Source organism: Gymnogyps californianus, chromosome 9, assembly GCF_018139145.2.
Source record: "Gymnogyps californianus isolate 813 chromosome 9, ASM1813914v2, whole genome shotgun sequence".
In the NCBI taxonomy this organism is placed as follows: Eukaryota; Metazoa; Chordata; class Aves; order Accipitriformes; family Cathartidae; genus Gymnogyps; species Gymnogyps californianus.
In genome coordinates, this window is record NC_059479.1 from 1,509,750 (window position 1) to 1,533,676 (window position 23,927).

The 23,927-nt window shown below is 58.6% G+C and overlaps 1 protein-coding gene across 3 annotated transcripts in view; it reads right to left on the reverse strand.

Moving 5' to 3' along the window:
* Positions 1 to 339: 339 nt before the first annotated feature.
* Positions 340 to 23,927, reverse strand: part of EFNB1 (ephrin B1) — a 55,363-nt gene continuing 31,775 nt past the window's right edge. Inside the window, exons 2-6 of one of the 3 annotated variants that reach the window (XM_050901949.1) lie at positions 23,178 to 23,455; positions 5,949 to 6,041; positions 4,770 to 4,898; positions 3,366 to 3,670; positions 340 to 2,998 (exon numbers count right to left, since the gene is read on the reverse strand). In XM_050901949.1, coding sequence (XP_050757906.1) covers positions 2,870 to 2,998; positions 3,366 to 3,670; positions 4,770 to 4,898; positions 5,949 to 6,041; positions 23,178 to 23,455 — 934 coding nt within the window. In that variant the 3' untranslated portion in view covers positions 340 to 2,869. Of the gene's footprint in view, positions 3,671 to 4,706; positions 4,899 to 5,948; positions 6,042 to 23,177; positions 23,456 to 23,927 lie in introns of all 3 variants that reach the window. The other 2 variants (XM_050901948.1, XM_050901947.1) reach the window with 2 other exon arrangements.

Genomic DNA, 23,927 nt, shown 5'->3' on the forward strand with positions numbered 1-23,927 from the left:
CGGGGCTGTGCCGGCGGCAAGGGGCACGACCAGCCCCGCTGTGCCGCGCAGGGGACAGAGCCGGCGCTCCCGGCCTCGCTCTCTGCTTGGGGCCCAGCAGATCCTGCATTATATCGAGGGCACGGCCCCCCCCCACCCCATCCTGACCCCCAGCCCAGCCATTCTGCCCGGCAGCACCCGCACACCAGCACAGCCCCGCCGGGCAGCTCCGGGGCTGAGCGCAGTATGACAATGTTTTACACCCGTTCTTGTGGTTAAAATTTCTTTTTTTTTTTTTTTCTCTCTTCTTTTTTTTTTTTTTTAGTTCTCATTTGTTTTTCTAAGAAAAAGCAACCAGAAAATAATTCAGAGTTTATACAAAACATCTTTACATTATTTCTTCCAAAAAAGACTAGTATTTACACAAATAAAAGGGGGGAAGGAAAAAAAAAAAAAAAGAAAAAAACCAACCAAACTTCAATGCTTTCAATGAAAAGAACCGAAGGGACACACTCTGTTTCAGGACCCAGCAGACCGAGGTGCTCAGCAAAAACCAAGAGTTCAGATTTCACCCTTTCTTCACATATTTACAAGGTTTCTCAGCTGCCCCCAGCAACAGGAGTGGAGCTGATGGGGGCCGCTGAGCCGCAGCCCAGCTGGGGACAGCCACCGCGCCGGGGAAGAGCCACCGTGGGAAGCCACGCGGTGCCGTCAGTTTGCTTTTGGTACGACCCGTGGTCACGCTCCTTCCTTTCCTCTCCAAAACCGAACCAAAACTAAATCATCCCCCAACCTCCACGCCAGCCGCTGCTCCCCGGGCTGCGGGGAAAAACTCTCCGTCGATAAAGCATCCTTCACCACCTTCACCACCGCCCAACCGCGGCTCTGCTCACTTCGGGAACTGCAGGTCGTGATTTTGCAGAGGGAAGAGGGCACTGGTGAGGGAAAGGGGGATTTTCTTTAAGACACAATTCTCTGTGATTTCTGAGAGCAGACCCCGTCCCACTGCGGGGAATGGGGGGGTTCCGGCTGGGGCAGCTCCCGGCCCTTCAGCAGCCCAGGGTGGGCAGCGCCGGCACAGATGCCGTGGAGGAAAGGGGGCTGAAAGGTGCTACACGGTGGGCCAGGGGAGCGGGGAGAAGGGCCGGGGAGGGGAGAGCACCCGCTGCGGCTCTTCTCTCCCGAGGGCAGTAGCCTGTTTAGGGCCCTGGAAGCCATCCTCACCTCAGGATGCCAAGGGCAGGAGGAGAGCTGGGGCAGCCTGCTCCGCTCCAGCTCAAACTCCTACCTTTAAAAAAAAAAAAACCAAACACCAACAACACGACACCAAGGGATGCTCCCGTCCCGCTCAGGACCGCAGCCAAACCCCCAGCGCAGCATCCGAGCCGCCGGGTTTCACCGTCCCCTGCTCTGCCCCTCCTGCCCGCTCCTCATCAAGGCACTTTTGCAGAGCAGCTCTCTCGCTCTTTGGGCACTTCCTAACGCGGGTTTCGGGGCCTTGGGGACAGGCGAGGACAAACCAGGCCAGGCAGCCCCGTGCCACGGCAAACCCACCGCCCGGCAGCGTGGCGAGCCGCCCCCGGGGGAGCAGCACCGCCCGCCCCACGCTTGCTCCCTGAGCAAAAGCAGCTACTTCTGAAAGGAAAAGAAAGCGAGGAAGGAGGGGGCGGCCGCCGGCCCCCAGGCTGGGACAGCCCGAGGACAGGCGGGCAGCAGAGTACCACCACGGGCACCGCCAGCCTCACCGTGCTCGCCGGCATCCGCTACGGTGCTGGCCAGTCCTCCCGGGAAGAGGAAGCTGGGAATGATCCTGCCAGAAGAGCCCAAGGCTCAAGCCCTTCCAGTTTCGGGCAGGACGACAGGCAAGGCAAGGGCAGAGCGAGCCCAGGCTGCGGGACCCCCGGGAGGTGGCACGGCTGGGTGATGCTCCTGTGCCAGGAGCATGGCCGGGCAGGGTGCCGGTCCCCAAAGGCAGAGGGGCACCGGGTTGTCCTGGTAAACTAGGCGGGTGGAGAAGCCTTCAGCTCCGCTCCCAACCAAGCCAAGCCCGGTGCTACAACCAGCCCGAGGGATGCCTCCCTGGGGGGCTTCCAGCCCCGAGCACTGGCCTCCTCCTGGCACCCCCAGCTCCCCCCCAGGCATGGGCTGCGGGTCGGGAACATTTGTCTTCCAGTTTTCCTTTCCAAGGACAGCCACCCGCAGCATCGCCGGCTAGGGGATGGGACCGGGGGCTGCAGCTACCCCCTGCCCTCCTGCTGCCCCCCCACTGCGCCCTGCTTCGCTTCCAGCAGGCTCAGCCCCAGCCCGATGGAAAACCTCAGGAAAGGCTTTTCTCCGCAGCGGGATGCCCTCGGGGGATCGGGAAGAGCTGCCGGGCCAAGGCTGCTGCTCCGCGCGGGGCAGGAGGAGCACCCGGACTCTCGCGCACTGAATGCTTGAGACATGGTATAGATATAATTTTTTTTTTTCTTTCTTTCTTTTTATAAAGAGACTAAAACAAGAGTCAACAGCTACAAACACAAAAGTTTAAAAGGGCAGCGGCGGGAGCAGCGGGGTCTGCCCCGCGGCCGGCAGGACGGCGTGCTGGAAGGAGGTGATGGCGTGTGCCCGAAGGCGGCGGGCCGGAGTCCCGCCCGGAATTCACAAAAATAAAAATGTTACAAAAAATTAAAATAATTATAATAATAATAATAGTAGTAGTAGTAAATCGGGTTTGCCAGCTTCCTCCCTGCACAGTTGTCTGCATCTTGGCACCTAGGCAAAGCATCCTCCTCCTCCCCCCGCGGCTGCTCGCTCCTCCTCGGACCGAGGCTCCTCGCCGCGGCCCCGGCATCGGTCCGGGCTCCGGGACCCAAGCGGCGGCCGATGCGGCGCCAGGCGCACGGGCACTTCACGCAAGGACGTAGGGGTGACGCAGGGAAATTCCCAAACGAAAAGGGGAGGTGGAGTCTCCGGGATTGCCGGCGGTGTCCGAGCGAGCACGGAAAGGCATGGCGCCTGCCCCCTGGCCGGCCGCAGTCTGGAGAAGAAGAGGAGGATGCTGAAGGCTCACCCTCGAGTCTCGGGATTACAAAAGCTGAGAACTACAAAACTAAATACAAAGGGGAGAATCAGCGCGCGAGCGTGCGAGCGAGCCATCCGCTCTCCGGCGCCGGACCCTGGCGCTCCCTGCGCCGTGCCGTGGGGTTCGTTTCGCTTCCTCCCTCCCGGCGCCAGACCGCCCGTGGGGAGACCCGGGGGGCGCTGCCCCCCGCGCTCGGCGCTCCCGTGCTCCTGCATCGGCGGCTTGCCCAGGCTGCTCCTCACACCTTGTAGTAAATGTTGGCTGGGCTCTGGGGGGGCATCTCCTGGACAATGTAGACGGGGTGCCCGTAGTCCCCGCTCACCTTCTCGTAGTGCGGGCAGTAGTTATTCTCTGTAGTCCGTAAGGGGATGATGATGTCGCTGGGCTCGGAGCCCGCGTTCCCGCTGCATTTCGGGCTGGCCAAGGTGCTGAGGGACAAGGCTGCGGCTCGCTGCTGCGTGTGCTTCCGGTGCCGCTTGCGGATCTTGATCAGGAGGACGACGAGGAAGATGATGATGAGGATGAAGATGACGCAGCCGGCGCCGATCGCCGCGAAGACGGCCACCTTGGAGCTCAAGAAGCCGTCGCTGGGTCCTTGGGTCTCCTGGCCGTCCTGGTTGACAGAGCCTGCAAGGCAAGGGGAGAAGGGGTGTCAGAGCCCGGCGTGCAGCAGCCTGCGCCCCACTTCTGCGCGGATCGCATCTGCGGGGTGGGTGGGCGAGCCGTCCATCGGAGCCCCTCTCCGCCCGCCAAACTTGGCACAACAGCTTCCCCCCTGCGCCCTCGCCTCCAAGGGGACGGCAGCATCTCGCCGCCTTCCCACCCCATCCCTTCAGCCCAGCCTGCAGGCACTGGGCAGGGCAGGCAGCATCCCTGGGCATCCGTAGAGGAGGGACCACACGCCCTCTCCTCCACCCCGAACCGCTGCTCCCCCTTTCCGTCTCCCAGTCAATGGAGCAGAGTGCTGCTCGTGTCCGGGTGACGACCAGTCCGGACCCCGGGAGCCTTTGCTCTCCGCAACAGACTTGGATGCTCTGGTCAAAGTGGGCTCTGATACCTGGAGCCCCGTGATATCCGATTACTGACCCCTCGCCTCCTCCTGACCCCCGGGCCGGGGCAGCCCCAGCCCCCCGAGGGCAGAGTGCTTGGCTGGCCGTACCGGGGGAGAAGAAAAGAGCAGCTCTCCCCTACTTCATCTGATTTCACTTTTCCCTCAGCAGGGTCAGGAACTCAGGAAACCACCTTCAAAGGGCTTTCACACTGGCTCAGCTCAAAAACCAGAGGACCTCACCTCCTCCAAGCCCTCTCAGATGTACTGTGAGGAACAGATGGGCAGCGAGGAGGAGGAGAAGGAGGAGGATGGGGAGAGTGCTGAAACAGCACTTCCCTGCAAAGCTTCTGCCAGGACATACTGGAGCTGGGAAAACAAACCTGAGCTGCTCCGCACCACAGCCTGGCTGTCTGTGCCGTGCCCCGAGCGGTCCCCAGCCAGAAGACGCAGGGCTGGGGCGAGGAGATGCTGTGAGCAGCGGGGACGGCAGAGATGGGCACAAAGCTTATGCGAAACCCATCTGGATCCTTGCTCCGGAGCGCCCGGTTTCCCCAGGATCCATGCAACAAGCCCGGCTCGGAGCTGCTCTGCCGGCAGCAGCTGCCTGCCAACCTCCGGCCCCGCCGGCAGGCAGAGCCCCCATCCCTCTCCTGGGGTGTCCCTGGCAAAACTCACCCGGCTTGCCGGGCTCCTCCACCGCGGGGACCTTGCTGCGTGGGCTCTGCGTGACGATTTTCACGGTGTTGTCGGACTCCTTGCTCGGCCGACTCGTCGTCAGCTGCTCTGGGATCACCGCGTTCGGATCTGGGGAGGAGAGGGAAGGGATGGATGAGAAACCTCGATTCAACCTGGACGACAGCAGCTCGCTCCCCTGTCTGAAGAACAGCTGCCCCCAAAATCCCAGCCGGCCACCCCCACAGGACACAAGGGAGAGGCAGGAGCAATGGGAGATGCCAAGAGCAACAGAGCAAGGCTGAGCTGCTCCAGGGCTTGTGGGAAGCAGCTTCCCCACCCTAATCCCCCCCGCTTTTATGTTTTCTGAGCTCCCATGCGTGGGTTGGGGCAAGTTTCTCGCACGGGCAGTGGGAGGAACGGGAAGGGAAGGGAGCCTGCCAAGGCTGCAGCACCGCTTCTTCTGTTTGTTATAAATATTGGCCCCAAAGTGAAAACCCAATAATGAAAAGCAGCCACCAGGAGCTGTGCATCCGAGTCGGGGGCCGAAACGAGCCCGGGGCATCGCCGGGGCTGGGAGGCACCCAGCAGCTCGGGACGGGAGGTGTTGGGGAGCTCCCTCCAGGAGAAGAGCACACTCTGCCACAGCATCACCATCGGCGATACCCTTCGTGTCCCACTGCCACCGTCGGCCTGTGTTGTCCCCACAGCGTGGTGGCCACCACCGCTGAGAGCTGCCGGACCACGCTGAGCCCAAGCACTAACGCCTGCCCAGCTCGAACCCCTCCTCGGGTGCCCGGCAAGTCACGGGGGCACTGTCTGTGCCAACCCCCCCGCCGATGCACTTGCACAGTTCATGGGTCCCGCGCTGAGCTCGCTTCCCACCGGGACACCAACCACGAGGTTAGCTCAGAACAATTACTCCATTTTAATCCCAACGCACCAAACATGTGCAAGTGTTGGCAAAAGAAAAAAGGGAGAAAAAAAGATCCTAAAAATGAAATTCTGCTGAACCAACCGAGGAGGCCTCCCGGGCTCCAGGGACCAACTGGCCCAGCCTCAGTTTCCCCAGAATGCAGAAACCCCCACCACGGCAGGACAGGGGCCCTGGTTCAGGGGCCAACGTTTTGCTGGGCAAAGGCGTTTCGGCGACGGGAGACCCCAGGGCGCAGAAGGACTCACCCTGCCCCACTTTCATGACAATCTTCATGGAGCGTGTCTGGCAGACCCCTCCTTCCCGGTTCTCCAGGCCATCCAGCGTCCCGTTGGAAGTGGCTGCAAGAAAAGAGAAGGAGCGTTAGGCAGGGTTCTTGGGAGCTGGAAGGCCACCTCCGGGCAGGTCCCCGCTGTTCCCAGGCACCACGAGGGACCTGGCAGGAGCTCGGCACCTCCCGACATGGGGGCTCGCTCCTGACACCCCCCCCACCGCAGCCACTTCTTCACGCCCCAGTCCGGAGCCCACCGCGAGTGTTTAATACAGCGAGTTCTCGTTTTCTGCACCTTCCAAAGATGTTTGCAGTGGTGAGGATGTGAGCCCTCCAGCTTCCCCTCGCTGCCACATCCACACAAGCGAGCCATTCTCCGTGCCTGCACCCTCCTCCCCCTTTGAATTCCTGGATAATTTCCTTTGCTCCTTGGTGTATAATAGGAACACATGCATATGCACAGTTTAAATTATACATATATAATTACACACTGTGCCTCAGTAAAGAATGTAAACTCAGAGCCCCAATGGGGTTGAGTGGCTTTAATTGCAGGGCAGAAGTCAGTTAAATTCACATTAACTTTCTGCTTTAGCCGGCACAGATTTTTAAGCCTTTCGATCCTGCGGGAGCACAGGGAGCTGCACATCTCCCATCACCACCACGCAGGAAAGGACCCCCACCCACGCACCCGCCAGCCTTCTGCCGCAGTGGGGACGGCTCGGGGCGGGGGGGGACACGAGAGAAAAAAAACTCCAAACCAGAGGATTACAGGATTAAGCACCCAAATGGCAGATTCTGCTAAACATACTCGAAAAACTGGCTTCTGACCCCAAAAGGGCCCCCATCGCCAGCAGCAGCGAGCACCCGGTGGATGCTGTGCCGAGGTGGGTGATGGGCTGGGTGGCTCTGGCATGCAGCCGGCTCTCCCCGGCAAGCGGGGACGGTTACCAAGCCAGCACCTCCATCCATCATGGCAAACGCAAATCATCCTGGTGCTCCACCAAATCCAGGCACGGGGATTTATTCACCCAGTGAAGCAACAAAACCTGGGAAAAGCACGGCGACAGCATACGGCACGAGCGGGGCTTAGGAAAGGCGATGCAATGGAGAATCACGAAGCTACAGGAATAATTTTACAGAGACAAGGCAGTGAAGCAAAGCAGGATTTGGCCAGCACAGCGCAGCCAACACCTACCCCGAGCCTCAATGCTAAAACTCAGCCCCGGGGTTTCAGGTTGCCTGTGCAGCCCAATTCCTGCCTCCACCCCGCAAAAACTCGGGTTTGGGGAGGGCGGGTGACTGATGGTCGGTGGGGACGAATCCATCAGACCCCGCTGAGTGTCAGTGAGGAGGTGATGGGAAGAGGCTGGGTTATGGAGCAAGGTCTTCTTTTTCTTCTGCACTCCCTTTCCCGCAGCAGGACCCTCGGGTGCCTCAATGAGGACTTGATGCTGGGCTACGCTGGAAAGCGAGCCTGGATCACGCCGGGATGCAGGCTCAAAGCCCATCACCTCTGTCCAAATGCCTCTGTGCAATCAAGGCTCTCGTGTGAAACACCAGCAAATGTTTTACTAATCAGAAAGTCGTTGGGCCGTTTGCTGAGTTATCACCTCTCCCACGGCAGGGTTTCGCCTGGCAGCCGAACATCCACGCATCTGGGATTCGCTAGCGGGCGTTTTGACAGGAGCACTGTCAGCACAAATCCCGATGCAAACGCCTGGGAAGCAGGAGAAACGCCCCCCTACAGCCTGCACAAGCTCTTCCCAACACGAACCGGACTCAGGGGCCTGAACAAAAACTCCCCATAAAAACATCTCAGGGAGCTCACTCTGGCAGAAGGCACAACAGCCCGGTTCTCCCAGGCCAAAGGCACCGGTTTTGGGATGAAATAAGCCGATATGTCCCAGCTCACGGCCCTGAAGCAGTTCCACGAACAGCTTCCCAGCTTCCCAGCACCATGCCGTGGGTTGCTCCATCTCGAACAGACTTCACCCGTTCACACTGCAACACAGCGGGGCAGGGGAAAACAGAGCAGTCTGCAAAAACCAGCCTCTGCGAGACCTCATAAGGTCTTATTTATAAGGTAATAACCTAATTATATCAAAACAATCTACACAGTAAGTATGGCTTGAGTGTGGAGAACTAGGAGATCCTGCAAAGGTAGAGCACGCAGCAGTAACAGGAGACAGCAGTTCCTCCAAAATAACTATGCAGACATTGCATTCAGATACAATAAAAATATTAAAGGTCCAAACAGGATAGAGGAATGGCAGCTGGAGTCACAGGGACGGACGAGCGGACGCAGCTGAGCATCCTTCCTCCTGCGCCGCACACAGGACTTTGTTCAAGAAGCCTCTTCTTGTTCTGATCGTAGTAATGATGAGGGGAGAAAGCAGCTTTGAAAGGGAACTGCGTGAAAAAAAATGAAGCAGCTACTTCAGGGAACATAAAAAGGGGCAGCTAAAAGGGTTCAAATGCTTGCAAAAACCATGGCAATGGATGCCAGTACAGCCTCTTGAAACGAGGACACACGCTGCCACGCTCTGTATAGATCCAAAACGGGCCAAACCAAAGCAAAGCAAGATGCTCCACACAGCCGGTCGGGCTTCCAAAAGTCAAAATCCCATCCAAACGGCCGAAAGAGAGAGTACAACTTCTGGCAGGTTTTATATACAAACACGTAGGACAGACTGACGTGTTGCTGAGCAGCAGGTCCGGAGGCGGGTGGGGGCTGCGGCCAGGGGGTCCCCACTGACCCACGGGTGGGGGGCTGCGGCGGCGGCACTGCAGGCTCCTCCGTCGTGCTTCACTGCAAAGCTCAGAGATGGGAGAGCTGATCCTCCCGCCCTGTTTCTTGCTTTCAGAGTGGAAGATTTACCAGCAGAAGGCCACAGGATCAGGCCGGCACTGCTCCAGCAGAGACGCGCGATCGGGGAGGCACCCGGCGAGCAGCGAGACGGAAGCCCGAAGCGTCTGTGATACTCGCTGCCACGCTCATGGGAGAGCGGCGGAGGCACCACCGATCCTCAACGGCGGGTGAAATTCAGCGTCAACAAATGCACGGTAACGCAGGGGAGAAAAAGGTTAAATCCACAGGCACAACAGCGGGCTGCAGGGAGAGGCGAGAGGCAGCCCTGAGCCTGGAGAGACGTGGCCGCAGCACGGTAGCATGAGGCAGAGCTATAAAACGATGAACGAAGACAGGCAGGGAGCTGGGGATACCCAGGGGAATAGAAAATGGCAGGTCTCAAACAACGGCCATGATCTCCACGCGCCGCAGTTGCAACGTGCAGCTCTGTCGCATCAGCAAGGCTTGATCCAGCCAGTCCCAGCAACACGGAGTGTACGGGAGCGTTTTCCTGCCCCTCTTCCATTTTGGAGGGACTTGAAGTTTAGCTGTAGGACCAGGAGAGCAAAAGCAGCCTCTGGACAGATGACTTCTACTCCGGCTTGAAGAAAAGGCAGCTCGCAGCCCCAAGAGCTATTAGATGCCTTTGCCTTAATGAAGCATTAAGCCTCAGGCTGCTGAGTGATGAGGATTTAACATTGATACCATTAACCATGTAATTGCTTGTCAATTTAGAAGAGATGCTCAGCCTGCACGGAGGCACAGGCAGGACCTCCGCTTGCTGGCATGACTCACCCTGGTCCTCGGGCACAAGACCAGCGAAACACCGAGTCCCAGGCTGGTGACACGCGCCAGCCAACTGGGACAGATGCTTCTGAGAGCCCCAACAACCCCCGCGTTTCCACCTCCAGCAGCAAGCAGCGCCGCGTGCTGTCCCCGGTGCATCACGCTCTGCCTCCCCACTGTGAGCACTCGCAGTGTCATTGTAGCTTTTCTTCCTCCCCTAAAAATATTTCAAATGAGAACTTGGGTTTTGGCAGATGGGAGACTCTGGAAGTAATACCTGGCAGCGGATGAAGGCAAGGGTCTCTTAAATGGTCAGCTTTGGACAGAGCGAGACGCTTGGTTTCTCTTCTGGATTCCCTCTAGCAGGACTCCGTTATGATTTGGGCCCCAAAGCACAATTAATGTGCTGAGACTGTAGCGAATCCAAGTCTCTCTCCTTTTATTATTCTTAATTACTCTTCCATCTGTGCACCACAGCCCTGCTCCAGACCCAGCCAAGCGCTGCGTGGACGCAGCCCGGACGCCCGCCCCGCGATCCCCCCCCTCGCCCCCAGACCTGTCCAAGATTCACGTTTCCATCGCACAGCTTTAGGCAGAGGCAGCAGCATCCCACCGGCACCCACCGCCGCTCGCTGCCGGGGCTTTGGGGTGCCCCCGCAGCCTGACCCCCATCCCACCGGAGCAGACGGGGCGGTGGGAAGGCACTGACTGACCCTGCTGAGGGGCAGCTGGTGCAGAGCAGCCTCAGATCAGCCACAGCTCAGCCAGGACACCCACACCAGGCTGAAAGCCCCTCCTGGCACAGGTAAAGACCCTACGGGTGGCCCTGAAGATGTGCCTCACACATCTCTGGTGTGCTCACACACTGTGCCGGCAGACCCTTGCACAACTCCACAAGCAAACTCTGTTTAAAATAAAAATCTAGCTCATGCCACCTTCCCTCTCCTCCAAGTCTTCCAAGTTGTTTTATGCACCCTCAGTACCAAGGCGCGGGTGTTGCATCAGCAGAGGTGCTGCACCGGTGCCCAGCCCCATCACGGGCACCGGGCTCCTTCCTCCCCCCATCCCAGCCAGGGCTGGCACCCCAGGGGACCCACAGAGCCACTTCCAGGTCACCGAGCAGAGGCACCCGCCTGCTCCACTGCACACAAACACCCTGGGGCTGCCCAGAGACCATGGCTTGGTTGCAGCCCTTTCTCCTCCTCTCCGGCTGAGCTGAGAAGCGGCAAGGGCACGCAGCCCCGCCGCACGCAGCCTACACTCACGGTATCACCATTATTGTTAATATTATTATTATTTCCTTGCTGGGCCCCGCTGAAGGGAGGCGAGCCTGCCGCCCCCCCCCCCCCCGCACACATCACCCCCAAGCCCTTTCCATCAGCTCCAGCACATTCGCTGGGTCGGCTGCCAGAGCAAGGGCAGGGGCTGCGCGGGGGAGCCGAGCCCCACGCTGTCACGCTGCCAGCGAGGCCGGCAGCAGCCTTCCAGCCCAGAGGCAGCTGCACCGGGAAGGGGCCCTAAAGCCCCAGAAAAACGTGTGCAAGCCAGCCCAGCCCTGTCCTGTCCCTAAACGGCTGCAGGAGGTGCAAGGCTAGGGTTTCACACACCCTCCTGGCAGCTCAAGAGCTGCTCCAGCCTCCCGGTCTGCTATGGAAAGAGAAGAGCCGAGCAAGCCTGCTCCCCTCGCACCACTAACCCCGAGGGTGCCCTGGGGTGCAGGGGGCTGCCCCCTCCCCAGCTCACTGCCCCAGCGTCGGAGGGCACTGCTGGGTCCACGCAGCCGGCCAGGATCGATGCCACAGTGCCAACTGGGATTTCTCTGTTCCCCAAACCTATACTGGGCGTGCAAGAGAGCCCGTTACTGCAGGTCAGCCTGCAGACAGCCCATGCAGCCCGGGGTCCCTTCTCCCCACCGTCCCTGGTGGGCACCAGGAGATGACCACCATGGGCAGGGATCCTCAGCCTGCCCGCCTGGCAGCTGCCACCGTCACCCACTCCCCATTACCCAAAAAAACCCTTCTGGCAGGAAAAAGCTCTGCTCCAGGCTGCTCCATGCACAGCGATGGCTGTTGCCATGGGGTGAGAAACACACGGAGATCCTCGGAGCTGGGGGCAACCGCCACAACCTTCCTGCTCTGCCCTGCCAGCTTCCAAAGCGCCCCAAGATCCAAACCTGAGTTTCACAAGCAATGCCCTCCCTGTTCGTTATCAGCATCCTCCTCTTTGTTTACATCCTCCTTGGAGTTTACTGTCTCAAGGTCCCACAAACACAAACAGCTCAGAAAAACACAGGTGTTTTGTAGAAAACAGCCCGTCCCAGGACTACCGGAGCTGGGGTTTGGAAGCGCTAAATGGCAAACCCTCCTCTTATCCCAGCAATCTGTTTCAGATTCCCTCTGCCTGCAGCACAGCAACTCTTGGGGTCAGGGAAACACCGCCGAAGGGACTCGGAGCTCACGTCCTCCCCTCTGCCTCTGCAGGGGATGAACAGGGGTCCCGGCAGGTTACACCCACCAAACCGAGGGCTGACCACCGCAGGCTGCTGAAGAAGCAGCGGTGGAACCCACACCAGCGTGCACTGGGCGACGGCACGCCGAGGTTCATGGCCACGCTGCTCCTCCAGCATAGCCATGAAGCCTCCCACCGCCACGGCTTCATGAGCGGAGTCGGGTGTGGGCGCACAGTTTGCCACCGCAGCTCCCTCCAGCCCGTGGCTCCGGTTTTGCTGACGGCATCAACCCCCCAGGAGCAGCCGGGAGCCACGAGCAGAGGCGGCTCTTAGGGCTCAGCCAGCACGGCGGGAGCTGCAGCAGAGCAGCACGCTCCCAACCCAACTCCCGCGGGCGCAGCCGCACCGGCCCATCTGCTGGCGTGCGTCCACGTCGAGCCGGGAGCAGAGCTGAAGGGGCACACGGCAAACCCAGTCGCCGGCTGACACAAAGGTCTCATTTATAGCCGTGGTGTTTGCCGGGGATTTCGGTTCTCCGAAGCGCTACGTCTTCCTGGGAAGCCCTAGAGCACCTGAGTGCGGCTGGAGGGGAGAGGGATGCTAACGCCTGCCAGCACCATGTGCCCAGCCCTGGAATTGCCTGGCTAAATAAACAGATTTTATATATAAAAACACGCAACTCTCCCTGCACTGGGGAGGGAAATGCCAGCCTCCCTGCCGCAACCTCCGACCGAGTCCTTCCATCAAGGGGGAGCAAGCAGGTATGGCCAAGCCTGATGGGTCTTCAAGAAAGGCATGAGGAAACGACCTAACGGAGCTGATTTGGGCTGAACTGGCTATAGTAATTATTTTGTGTTGTTGCAAAAACCCTACAAATTTTTGCTGCCGAAGGGAGAGCCTGGTGTCCTGCTCTGGTCCACTCCCGCCAGCCGGGGCCAAGGCACAGCAGAGGAACCTGGGGCTTCACCTCCATCCTCCCGACGCACATGGCAAGCAGGGGACAGCCAGGGTGACTGCAGAGGACAGACCGCTCACCGCATGCCCTGGGGAACCCAGACATCCCAGTGCTTCTTGCTCCAGCAAACACACCGCAACGTGAAAATGACCAGCTTCAAATACGCTTCTGGAAATAGGAATGAAAACCATAGCACTGGGTCTGACTGGGATGGAGTTCACCTCCTCCTGGCCAGGGTCAGCCCCCCACAAAGATAAATAAAAATGTTAAATTAGCCCCATCCCTTATAAAGAGCGGCAGCTACATTCGCAAAGCGCAGGTCCAGCAGCGCCAGCCGGGTGAAGGGGGTACAAAGGGGGGACATCACGCACCCACACTCATCCTCGTGTGCCACAGCACTGCTCCCAGATCTAAGGGCTGGTTTGGGACTGTCTAGGGTGCTTTCCTGGGGCAAAGGGAGAACAACAGGCAAACACTGAAGTATGGCATAAAAAAAGACACTTTAACACAAGTAATGCTTAAGTGAAAACCTAATTTCCCATTAAACCAGCTTTCTGATGGAAAAATTATAACCAATCCTAATTACAATCATAATTAAGAGTCACAGCTACATTGCAGGTAACCTCATCAAGGCCAGAAAGCACTTCTTGGTTGCAAGACCACTGCTTGCTTACTCGCTCGCAAGCCCTTTTGCACCAATGCTGCCGAGATGTCTACGTAGAAAAGCCTTGCAAGCTCCCTGCATCCCGGTCCCGCGCTGGGGAGCATGCGCAGCCTCGCTTCTTGGGCAGGTCAGAGAGACCAGGGCACTAAATAAAGCCTTTGTCTTCAAGTCTATCCACCCCGTTCCAAAAAAAGAGAGCGTCGGTGGAACAGAAAGGTTATTTGCACAGTCTCTGTGGTAGCCCCAAGCAGCTGGTTATAGGTCAGGAAAAAAGTGCCATGTAATTCTCCACCTGATGCTCTGCCAGAGTCATTTGTGGGCCCCGCTGGGAGCAGGAGAGGAGGAAAGCACTTATTGCATTTTAACAGGGTGTAAATCTCTTCAGTTAGGTAGCAAAACATCTGCGACTGACTGAGAAATCTGTTGTGAAGGGGATGGAGAGGGATGCGCAGGGGGACAGTGCCAACCCCCGCCGGCGAGGCCGATGCCAACACCAGCTCCTCCTCACGCAGGAGATGCTGCACGGAGGGATGCGGGGATGCGGAGCCAGCGCTGCCCACCGAGACTGCAGCTGCAGCGGCCGGCTGAGCTTGGACTACACCATCACTGCCTGGGTGCCAGGCTGGAGGTGGCTCGGAGAAAAATCAAAGTTATCAGGGACTGGAGAGGCTGATTCATGCGCAAATCTTCTGCCTGGGAGAGCGTGGGGAGCCAAGGAGGTGCAGGGCAGCGGGAAGGGACAGGAGCTCAGGGTGCACTGTGGGACAGCCGGGAGGAAACCCCGCTGCAATTACAGGTAAACTTTGCATAAGCATCAGGAATCTGCTGGCAGCGGGGAAGTTTACATTGGTGCAACTCCTGGCCCAGAGCTGCAAATAACCCCACAGCTGGGACAGGAGTCAGCTCGGGCACCGCTTCCGCAAGGGGAGCAGCCGCCGCTGCCGTGCACCCACCGGTGTTGCACCCGTGCAGGGACTGGAGCCCGGCCCGGAGCAGAATCACCCTCGGCTCACAACGCTTCATCCCACGTCAGCTGGAGCAGGAGCTCGCCGACACCTCTGCACAACAGTGCCCGTGGCTCCCCGGGGAGCAAGCGCGGCAGCACCCACCCTGCCCCAGCGAGAGGCCACCGGCTGCAGAGCCGACACATCACCCTAGGGTCCCAGCAGGACCCCAGGGAGGTGGTCACAGCACTCCGGGAGGATGCCAGCACACGGACTTAATGGTCCCCAGCAACACCCTGAGTTATAGGATTTGGACATTTCCAATATATGCTAAATAAGCCCCTGAGTATCCAGATGAGGACTTGCCTCCTCGCTGAGCGAAGGATGGAGGAAGGGCCCTCTCTGCCCCCCAGGTTAGGGCTGACCCCCGTTGCAAAGGGGCCAGCAGCCACCCCCCCGACCCCGCTGCTCCCCGCCAGCCCGCCGCGGCCGGCTCTCAGTTAGCTGTGTTAACAGCCGCTCCGCGCTGCCAGGCTGGATCAAAGAGCACAGTATTACACAGCAGCAGCAGAAAAATCATCATTCCTAGGGCAAAGAAACTTCAAATGGCAAGTAAAACCAATTCTCCCCAGAAAGGCAAGCTTTTAAAGGTGCCGCACACAACCTGGGCAGCCCTCCCCAGCACAGCCCGCCTGGTCGAGAGGCGTTCAAAACACAGATCATTAGAAATTAGAGACGGAAAAGGGCCGTGTGTCACAATTCGTTAATGCCAAACCTGCTTGCACTCTGCATGTCTCACAGTCCAAGCATGGCATCACTTCTTGGAGACCCCAGCGTGCTCTTGATCCAACAGCCAGCGCCCACGGCTGCACACCCCAGCACCCACGGCCGCACACCCCAGCACCCACGGCTGCACAGGCACGCCCCGGGCGATCGCCCAGTGTCCCAGCTTGCAGCTGAAGCTACAACATACAGCCTTTCACACCAGGTCGGAGCTGCGGTGGTGCCTGCAAGCCTCTTCCCAGCGCCCTGGCAGCAAGAAAGCACCATAGGTACAGGAGCAGTAGGGGATCCCAGGGCAAAAGCCCAGGGAGAGGGTCTGGATGAAGAAGCGGTTATTTAAAAAAATATGCCAAGGAAGTAGTTGCCTGCACTTATCTACTGCACACCCTTCCCAGCCGCTCCTGTATGCTGGGATTTTTTTCAAGTCTTCATCACGCTGAAGGCTTCTTCTGCCTTTCAAGTCTCTTACGGGAAGTTTAGTCCAAAAGGAGCCAAGTTTTAATCTCTTCCAGTGTTATGGAGGAAGCCCTCGGAGGTGACCATCACTGAAGAGCAGGGTCCATCAGGGTCCACGCACCTGCAGCTCCAGAGGATTTCCTGGGGTCCCCATGCCCCGCTGCTGCAGACATGCTGGGGGGAGCAGGGGCTGGAAGGGAAGGAAGAGGATGGAGGCAGACGCATGGCCACGGCGTGCACCACAAAACACCTTTAGGGTTGGCCCTCCACCGCAGCTGCAAAGGGAGCACCTTTTGGGGGGCGCAGGCAGAGTCGCACTGCTCCAGCAGTGTGGGGGGTGCAGAGCAGGGTCAGGCAGGCGATGCATGGGTGCCAGCTCGATGTCACCTCCTTGCTGCCATCGGCCAGGCTGCACATCACCTCTGTTTCCAGGAGCACTGAGGAGTTAAACACGTTTTATCTTCTACTAATGGGTCGTGTTAGTGGTACAGAGATGCTCTTGGAAATCGTTTCTCCTGGGCAAGAGCATCCTTGGATGCAGGCAGCCCGACTCCCTGGGCAGACGCAACCTGGTGCCTGGCTCCCCGCGATGGGGAGAGCCCTTTGCCATGCAAGAGCTGCGGGCAGCTGCCTGCCGGGTGCAGGCAGGGGCCAGGCTGCCCAGCAGCCAGAGAGTTAAGCGGCACCGGCACCCCTGTTGCAGGCAGGGCCCCCCTCTCCCCAACCCAGGAGCAGATCAAAGCGCTGGGTATTTACCTCCTGGCTGGGTGCGGGACACTGGCCCTTTCTGATAGGGCTTTTCATCCCTATTAGGGCCGTGAAAGGCTGAGCTATGAGATCAGCTGCCAGGGGCTGTCCGGGGACAGCGCTGAGCCGAAAAGGTCAGGAGGGAGGAGGAGAAGAGAAAAGAGGCAGAGGCTTAAGGGACAGGGCTCAACAAAATCGCATTTACTGTGGTCACGGTCTTCAGACAAGCCTCCAAGACAAGGAACCGCGTGTTGTCTAAGGGCCATTATTTGGGTTTGACATGTCCAGCGCCCGGGCTTTGAAGTTGGGAGTGGGACACCGTTAGAGACCCGTTTGTCTCTGGCGCAAGCCTGCCGGCTCCCACGCAGCATCTCCCACGGGGAGAGGGTCTCATCCACCCTCTGCCACCAGCTCCCAGCGGGAATGGGGATGGAGGAGGAAAGCCAGTCCCCAAAACCCGACGGTTATGCCACCAGGACGGCTTTGCTTCGCCCAGGCTTTCCGCGTTGCCGCAGGTATGTCGCAAGCTGGTGGGACGAGGACAGCGTCGGCCCATTTGGGTGAAGAATGAGGAAGCCGGTTAATTGGGTTTTTATCAGCAGAAGTTCATAGCTCTCATCACAGCATCAAATAGCACTTTTGCTTTCAACTCATCTTCACCAAACAAGTTGTGGGACGGAAGATGAGGAGCACATGAAAGTGGCCACATTCAAATGCAATCAGCAAAGAAAGCCAGCAAAGAGCTGGCGGGCTGACAAAGCGCCCCGGGGGGCTGCGCCCGGCCCCCCCCACCCCCGGCACAGCACCCATCACAGACAGGCAGCCAGTGCGGCACTTGCCGGGGCAGAAGGAACTAGGGAGGAAATTATTAAATACCAAGGGCTGCAGAAAGGAGCTCGAGCGGCTCCGCAGACACTCTCACACATGCTGGCATGGGCTGAAGGCTTCCCAAACCAATGGCAGCTATTTCGGAAGCTGGGGAGTACAGCCAGAAAAGCAAGTATGGCAACGTGTCCCAAAAAAAAAGAAGGAAGGATGATTCTGGCAGTTGGCAGTATGTAGGTGACCCCCTTCTCCATGCTGAAGCGCAAGCTATAGAAAAATGCTGACGTAGAAAGGCCCAGGGACGAAGCCCACGTCGCAGAGGCAGCAATGGTTTACAACAAATAATTCCTGCCAGGTTAAGTCTAATTGCATCTAAAACCAGAAATGCAAGACAAGGGGTTTAAAGAAACACTCAGGGTAATATATCTGGTCTCGCTGAATCCTGCTGCCAAAAAGCGTTAGATTGGATTACGAACGTTATTACATCAAAAAAGGATTGAAGGGCTTAAAGACTAACAATAAACAGCAAATGTATTAGATTTATGGGGCAAACATCTACCGGGGCCTTGCTTTTACTTTAGCATTTTCATCAAACAAGGTCTCCTTGCCTTAAACAGGCTCACAGGAGAGGTGGGACACTGCGGCCGTGCCCTGGGACTTGGCAGAGGGATGGGCAAGAGATCCCACCTGGAAAAACACCACAGCACTCGTTGGCCAAGGCGCTGCCCATCACATCTGCAAACAGCTGCCCGGAGAGCATCGAAAGGCCGAGCGAGGCTTTGCTTGGGGGTCTTCGCTCTCCCGCGCCCCATCAAACACAGAAAGGGCTGCAGGGACCACCACCGGGTCCAAGGATGAAGGGAGCGTGAGGCTGAAGAACACGTCACCCGAGGCAGCTCCCTGCCAGTGGCACCAGCAGCAGGCAGGGCACCGCTGGGCCGCATCCAGAGCTCCTGCATGGCGGGGAGCCACGCCGGGAGCTCCTCCTCACGCCGCCCCGCTGCCAGGACATCGGGATTAATGCATCTCTATCTAGGCACCTCATTACCAGAGATAGTAAAACTGGAGCAAGTTCAAAGCGTAGCAGCAAACGCAATTAAGAGCTGGAGTGAATTAGGAGGGGAGGTGGAGAGAGCCGAACCTGCACGGCTGGCTAAGCCGTGGGGGGACGGAGCTGCCCACGAGCACCCCGGGAGCGCAGACACCAGGGAGGGGGGTAAGGCTACTTGAGTGGGACACAGACAGCCAAGGAAGCGGAGAAGATCATCAGAAATTGGTAAAAAACAAAGCTGAGGAGAAATGTTGGTATGATCAGGCTCTCAGACCTGGGGCAGCTGACTCCCAGGCACAAAGCAGGACCCCCACCCCACCTCTAGGACAACACCTTCACAAAACAGTCTTCAGTTTTCGTCTTCCTATAGCCTCTTGCTTCTGCTAGCCCAAAAAGCAATCGGATGGATTATTTTTAAGCACTTGAACACATTCTTCCCTCCCATTTCAGCCATTCACAAGCAACCAGCTTCTCTACCAGCTCGGCAGGGACGAAGGGAGGAGTAACCGCACGCCTGCTAATGAGCCAGAAGCACTTTCTGCCTTGATGAGGACGGTGTGAATGATCCAAACCTCGCTGCTGGCCCAGGGAATGGCAGCAGCGCTCGCATCCGCACAGAGGTCTGCAAGTACAAGCTAACCTGCAGTCCCCCTCAACCTTTCCAGCAGCCTGCCCACAGCTCTGTGCTTGGCCGATGAACCCCCAAAAGGACTTTCTTTTGGGGCAAAAGGCAGGAATTCATTCCTGTTGGGCCTCACCTTCCTACCTCCCACGCAGCACAGGAGGAGGAACCGCCCGGGAGAGCCGCCACCGTGCGCTTCCCTCTGTCTGCCCGCGGCGTACGATGGTTTTGCAGGGAGGGGACAGGACATCGGGGACAGGAGACTCCCACCCAGACACCAAAGGCAGGCAGGGAGGCAGTCGCAGGAGACCAAAGACAGAAGAAACCACGGGCTGCCCTGAATCCAAAGTCTGCCATGGAGCAAAACACCCAATTCCCAAATTCCCAACTTCTCCACCCTCTCAGGACCCCATCCCCGGGGATGGTGCCCCATGTCCTGCTGCAGCCCCTCGTCCTCCACCAAGCCTCTGTCTCCAGCGTGGACCTGCAGGCAGGAGCTGCTGCATCTTGTTCTTTATGAAAAGGCTTAGGAAGAAGCATCGCCTTCCCCTGCCCAGTCCCGGGAGAAAAGATGCTTTTAACGAAAGCCTAGAGCTGGTGCAGAGGGGCTCGGTGCAAGGCTCCGGAGAGGATGGGGAGAGGTTATGTTCGCTTTCAAAAGCCTTTTTCATTGCTAAGCCGAGAGCTGGGGCCGTGTCCCTCCGTGATAAAAGTGGCCCTAAATGAGGCTTGGCATATCCAACGTGAGGGCAAGGCGGGGGGAAGAAGCAGTCCTGAATGGGGAGGGACCCCGGGAAGCCCCCTGGCTCCGGCAGGGAGGTTTTCCAGCTGCCTGCGGAAGGCGGGGGCCAAGCGGCACACGTCCCACTGCCGCCCCGCTCCCCTCTGCTTCAGCATCGCTTCCCCCAGCTTAGGGCTGCCGGCAAATGAAAAGGAAGGGAAAAAAAAAAAAACCAAACCAAAAAAAACCCCTTTTGTGCGTCAAGGCAAAGCTTGGGGAGAGGGGAAGGGAAGGGGAAAAAAAAAAAAGGAAAAAAAGAAAAAAGACAACATGTGGGTGGTCTGCTCGGGAGACTTTTGACTTTGTTTTTTTGGCTATTTTATTTCTTGGCAGAAAGAGCTCCTGGGGCTGCTCGGCAGAGGGTACGGCCAGATCACAGGAGCATCCTCGGCCCACCCAGGGGCCAAAGTTCAGCTGGCAGCAGCCGCTCGCTCCCAGCGCCGAGGGGGCTCGCATCAAAGCGCAGAGGAGTCAAGAGAAATTAAAGTCAGAAACGGTCCAAGGAAGGGGCAGAGGGCACTGCCGGCCCCCTGAGGAGAGAGGGGGGGACCCCACAGGGATGTTCTGAGCACCCCGCTCACCGCATCCCTATTCCAGCCCTATACAGGCTCTGAGATGCTGCAACAGGAGACTGGGAAATAGAGGATAAATAGGATTTTATGGCAGTCTCCAGGGAGATCCCCTCGCTTTGGGATGAAAGCAGGATTGCATTACAAATATAGAAAACATTTCTAGATATGGGAGAAGATTCCCATTGCTGGTAGTAGGATCATATGAAAAAAAACCAAAGATTGGGCAAAAATGCAATGAGTTTAAAAGCCTCAGCCAAACCTCCGACGGGATGCACAGCCGGGATTTTGCAAGCTGCGCTGTGCCAGCCGGCACATTTTACAGCGCAGCTTGCAAAATCCCGGCTGTGCATCCCGTCGGAGCCGCAGCGAGCCGGAGCAATGGTGACCCAGGTGTGCTGGCAGCGTTGGAGGGGAGCTGGCACCGGCTCAAAGCCATGGGGGCCCTTGGGGAGCCACGTTTGTACTCGGCAGCGCGCCGTCGGCCGCTTGTGAAAACGCCACCGAAAGCTACGGGCGGTTGATTTAACTTAAGCAAGAGCTTTCGTGTGAAATGCAAAGCAGCTCCTTAAAACTTGTGCAATTCAGAGCCTGGTAAATCTCCCTTCTGCCCGCCCTGCCTGCACCTTCCTGCCGGACTGCATTGCAATGCGAGGGACCCCGTGTTTCTCCCCCTTGGCGCTTCATTAAGCTCTTGAGCTCATTCTGGGGAACTTACTTGTCTTTGGGGGCTATTTGCAGCCCGAGGGTCCCAGGGGACGTAACAGCGGGGCGCAAGGCAGGACCCCGCTTTCAGCCCTCATTAGCTTGACGACGGTGCCGCTGCTTGAACTTGACCCCCGAGCACGGAGGAGCCGCTGACCGAGTGCTTCAAGATGTTTGCCCGACATACAAAAGGCAGACTCACGGCTGTGCATTTAGCCCCTCTCCCCCCTCTTCGCTCACTGCAGGGAAAACTTGCTGTTGAATTAAGCCTTGCATCAGCTGAGGGACAGCAGAAGGGCTGACCTTTCGGGGTCCCAGAGCCACCAGGCTGGTGCCAGCCATGGTTACTCGTGGTAAGGGAGGTGGAAGCCTGCACGGGAGCTGTGCCAGGGCTTTTGGCATCTCCAGCCCATCCCCGGGGTGCCTGGGCTTGCAGCCAGGGTCACTTGCACCCCCGACGGCTGTAAAGCTGGTGACCCCACCTGCACCCCCCAAGTGACACCGGGCAGATGGCCCCAGATCCGGACAGCGAGGGTGACCAAGCGATGGCAGCTCTCGGGAGAGACCAGCCCTGCCAAACGGTGACTCAGCCCTGCGCAGCCCGCGGTCTCTGCCGGCACCGCCGCCATGCCGAGCAGGCTGAGCGGGTTGTTGCACCAGGTCCTTCCCCATCGTCACCCCTCCTACGGCCACGCGGTGCGGGGCGCAGGTGACCAGAAACCCCTGTGAGCCCCTTCGTCACCACCCTGTCCTCAGCCACGCGCTAGGAAGCACTAAGCAAAATTTACCACGAAGGAAGCAAAGGTGGGCTCAGGGCTGACCTGCCGGAGCCCATCCCGGCTGCTTTCTGTGCACCGCATTTACTCAATTTATTCTGCAGCAAAACTACAGGCAGCCCCAGCTCCAGAGAGGGCTTGCTGGGGAAATCCAGGCTGGCAGCATCACCGTGGCACCGCGCTACGGCAGAGCACCTCCTGCCCCCAGCTGCCTGCAACAACCCCAGCACCCCCTCCGAGGGCAAAGATTTCAGGCTAAAAATACATTGTTTACCGACTGGAAAGCACCAGTTCCCACGGCTCGGTGCTTGCCTCCCACACGGGCAGCTGACCTCTGCACCGGGCTGCTCGCTGGCGAGCCCGCGGCATGTGACGGCGAGGGGAGAGACGAGCCATGCGGCCACCGTGCCCTTTGCCGGCTGCTCCGCCGCAGGTTCACACGTGATGCGCCGAGTCAGGCAGGAACAGCGAGGTTGAGGAGAAGATGAGCAGGGGAAGAGCGAGCCGGTAGGCACTGCCAAGCCCAGCGCCGCCAGAGCGGCTGCCGAGGAACGATCGAGCTCCCTGGAGTCCTTCCTCCATCCATGCCGGAGCCAGCACCGGCAGATACATCCCTGTGCAATGGTACCCTGCACGCACGGACCATGGGCTCCAAGAAAATTCAGCCCTCCTTCCCTCTCCCCTCCATAAAGCCATGTTATACCAAGAAACAAGAGGAACAGGCCAGTACGCAGAATTTTACAGCCATTTAGATCACAGCAAGCACTGGGCACCACCAGCGGCTTCCCGCTGCCGGGGCTGCTCTGTGGACGCAGCACCCAGGGAGGAGGACGAGCATCTCCTCGGTCACCGTTCCTCCCGATCCTGACTGCCCCACGGCAAAGCCCTACAAGAAATGCCCTGCAACACCTCCAGCAAAGATGGCAGCAAAAAATAAGCTCCAGCCATGACGGTGCTCCAGATGCACGCTGCTGCTCCTTGCCAGGGCTGACCCCGGCTGGGGGACGTGCTCCTGCTCCCAGCTGCGGGCAGGGCAGGGACACAGCACAGCAGCAAGATACAGGCCGGTGACCCGCTCGGCCAGTGACGCATTCCTCCCCCTTCTCCCATCCAGCGGGAAATATTTTCCGTACATGTCAGCTCTTTGCACCAGCCAAGTCGTGAACAAGCGCCTGGCGACACTCTCCAGGCCCCCGCGGCCCTCCCAAGCCAGGGACGGCGGCGAGGAAGAGGAGGGCAACTCACATGTGATGAAGTAATCCTGCTGCCGCTTGAACTCCAGGCCCATGTAGTTGGGGCTGAACTCCTGAAACTTGATGGTGAAGCGGATCTCCTGCTCGGGCCGGTTGCACGTCACCAGCACGTTGGGGTCCATGACGGTGCTGCAGGCATCTGCCTGGTCCTTTTTCACCAGGTACAGCTTGTAGTACTCGTAAGGCTTGGACGGCTCCGCCTTGGGGCAGATAATGTCCAGTTTATCCCCAATCTCCGGGTAGATGACCAGCCCCTTCCCAGTCATGAACCTGGAAGAGAGGAGGGCGAGAGGTCAGCCACACGCTCGAGCGCAGGCAGTGGGGGCCACGCCAGCCCATCCCACCCCCCCACAGAGCCCCGCTTTCACACCACTTATTTTGTGCTTAAACTCTGCTGCTTTCCCTCTGCCAGATGTTTTTTGACACCAAAATAAAGCTCTCCTCTTCCTTCACCATCACTGCACGTGCAAGGAGCCAGTGTAGGCTCCCACCAACAAAACCGAGCTTGCTTGGTTCAGTCCCACTCCCCAGCCCTCCTGCCGCGACGAGGGTGAGCACCCTTCCCAGAATCAAGCCTGGCACCCAAAAGGGAATGGAGTCTTCCCACAAAAGGGCTGCGGAGCGGGCAGGCTGGAGACGCCGTGGCTCTGCCCGACGGCCAGGCAAGGAGCTTCCTGCAGGGACAGGCGGTAATTAGGCACGGGGAGAAGTCCTGACAGTGGGGCGCGGGGAGGGATCCCTT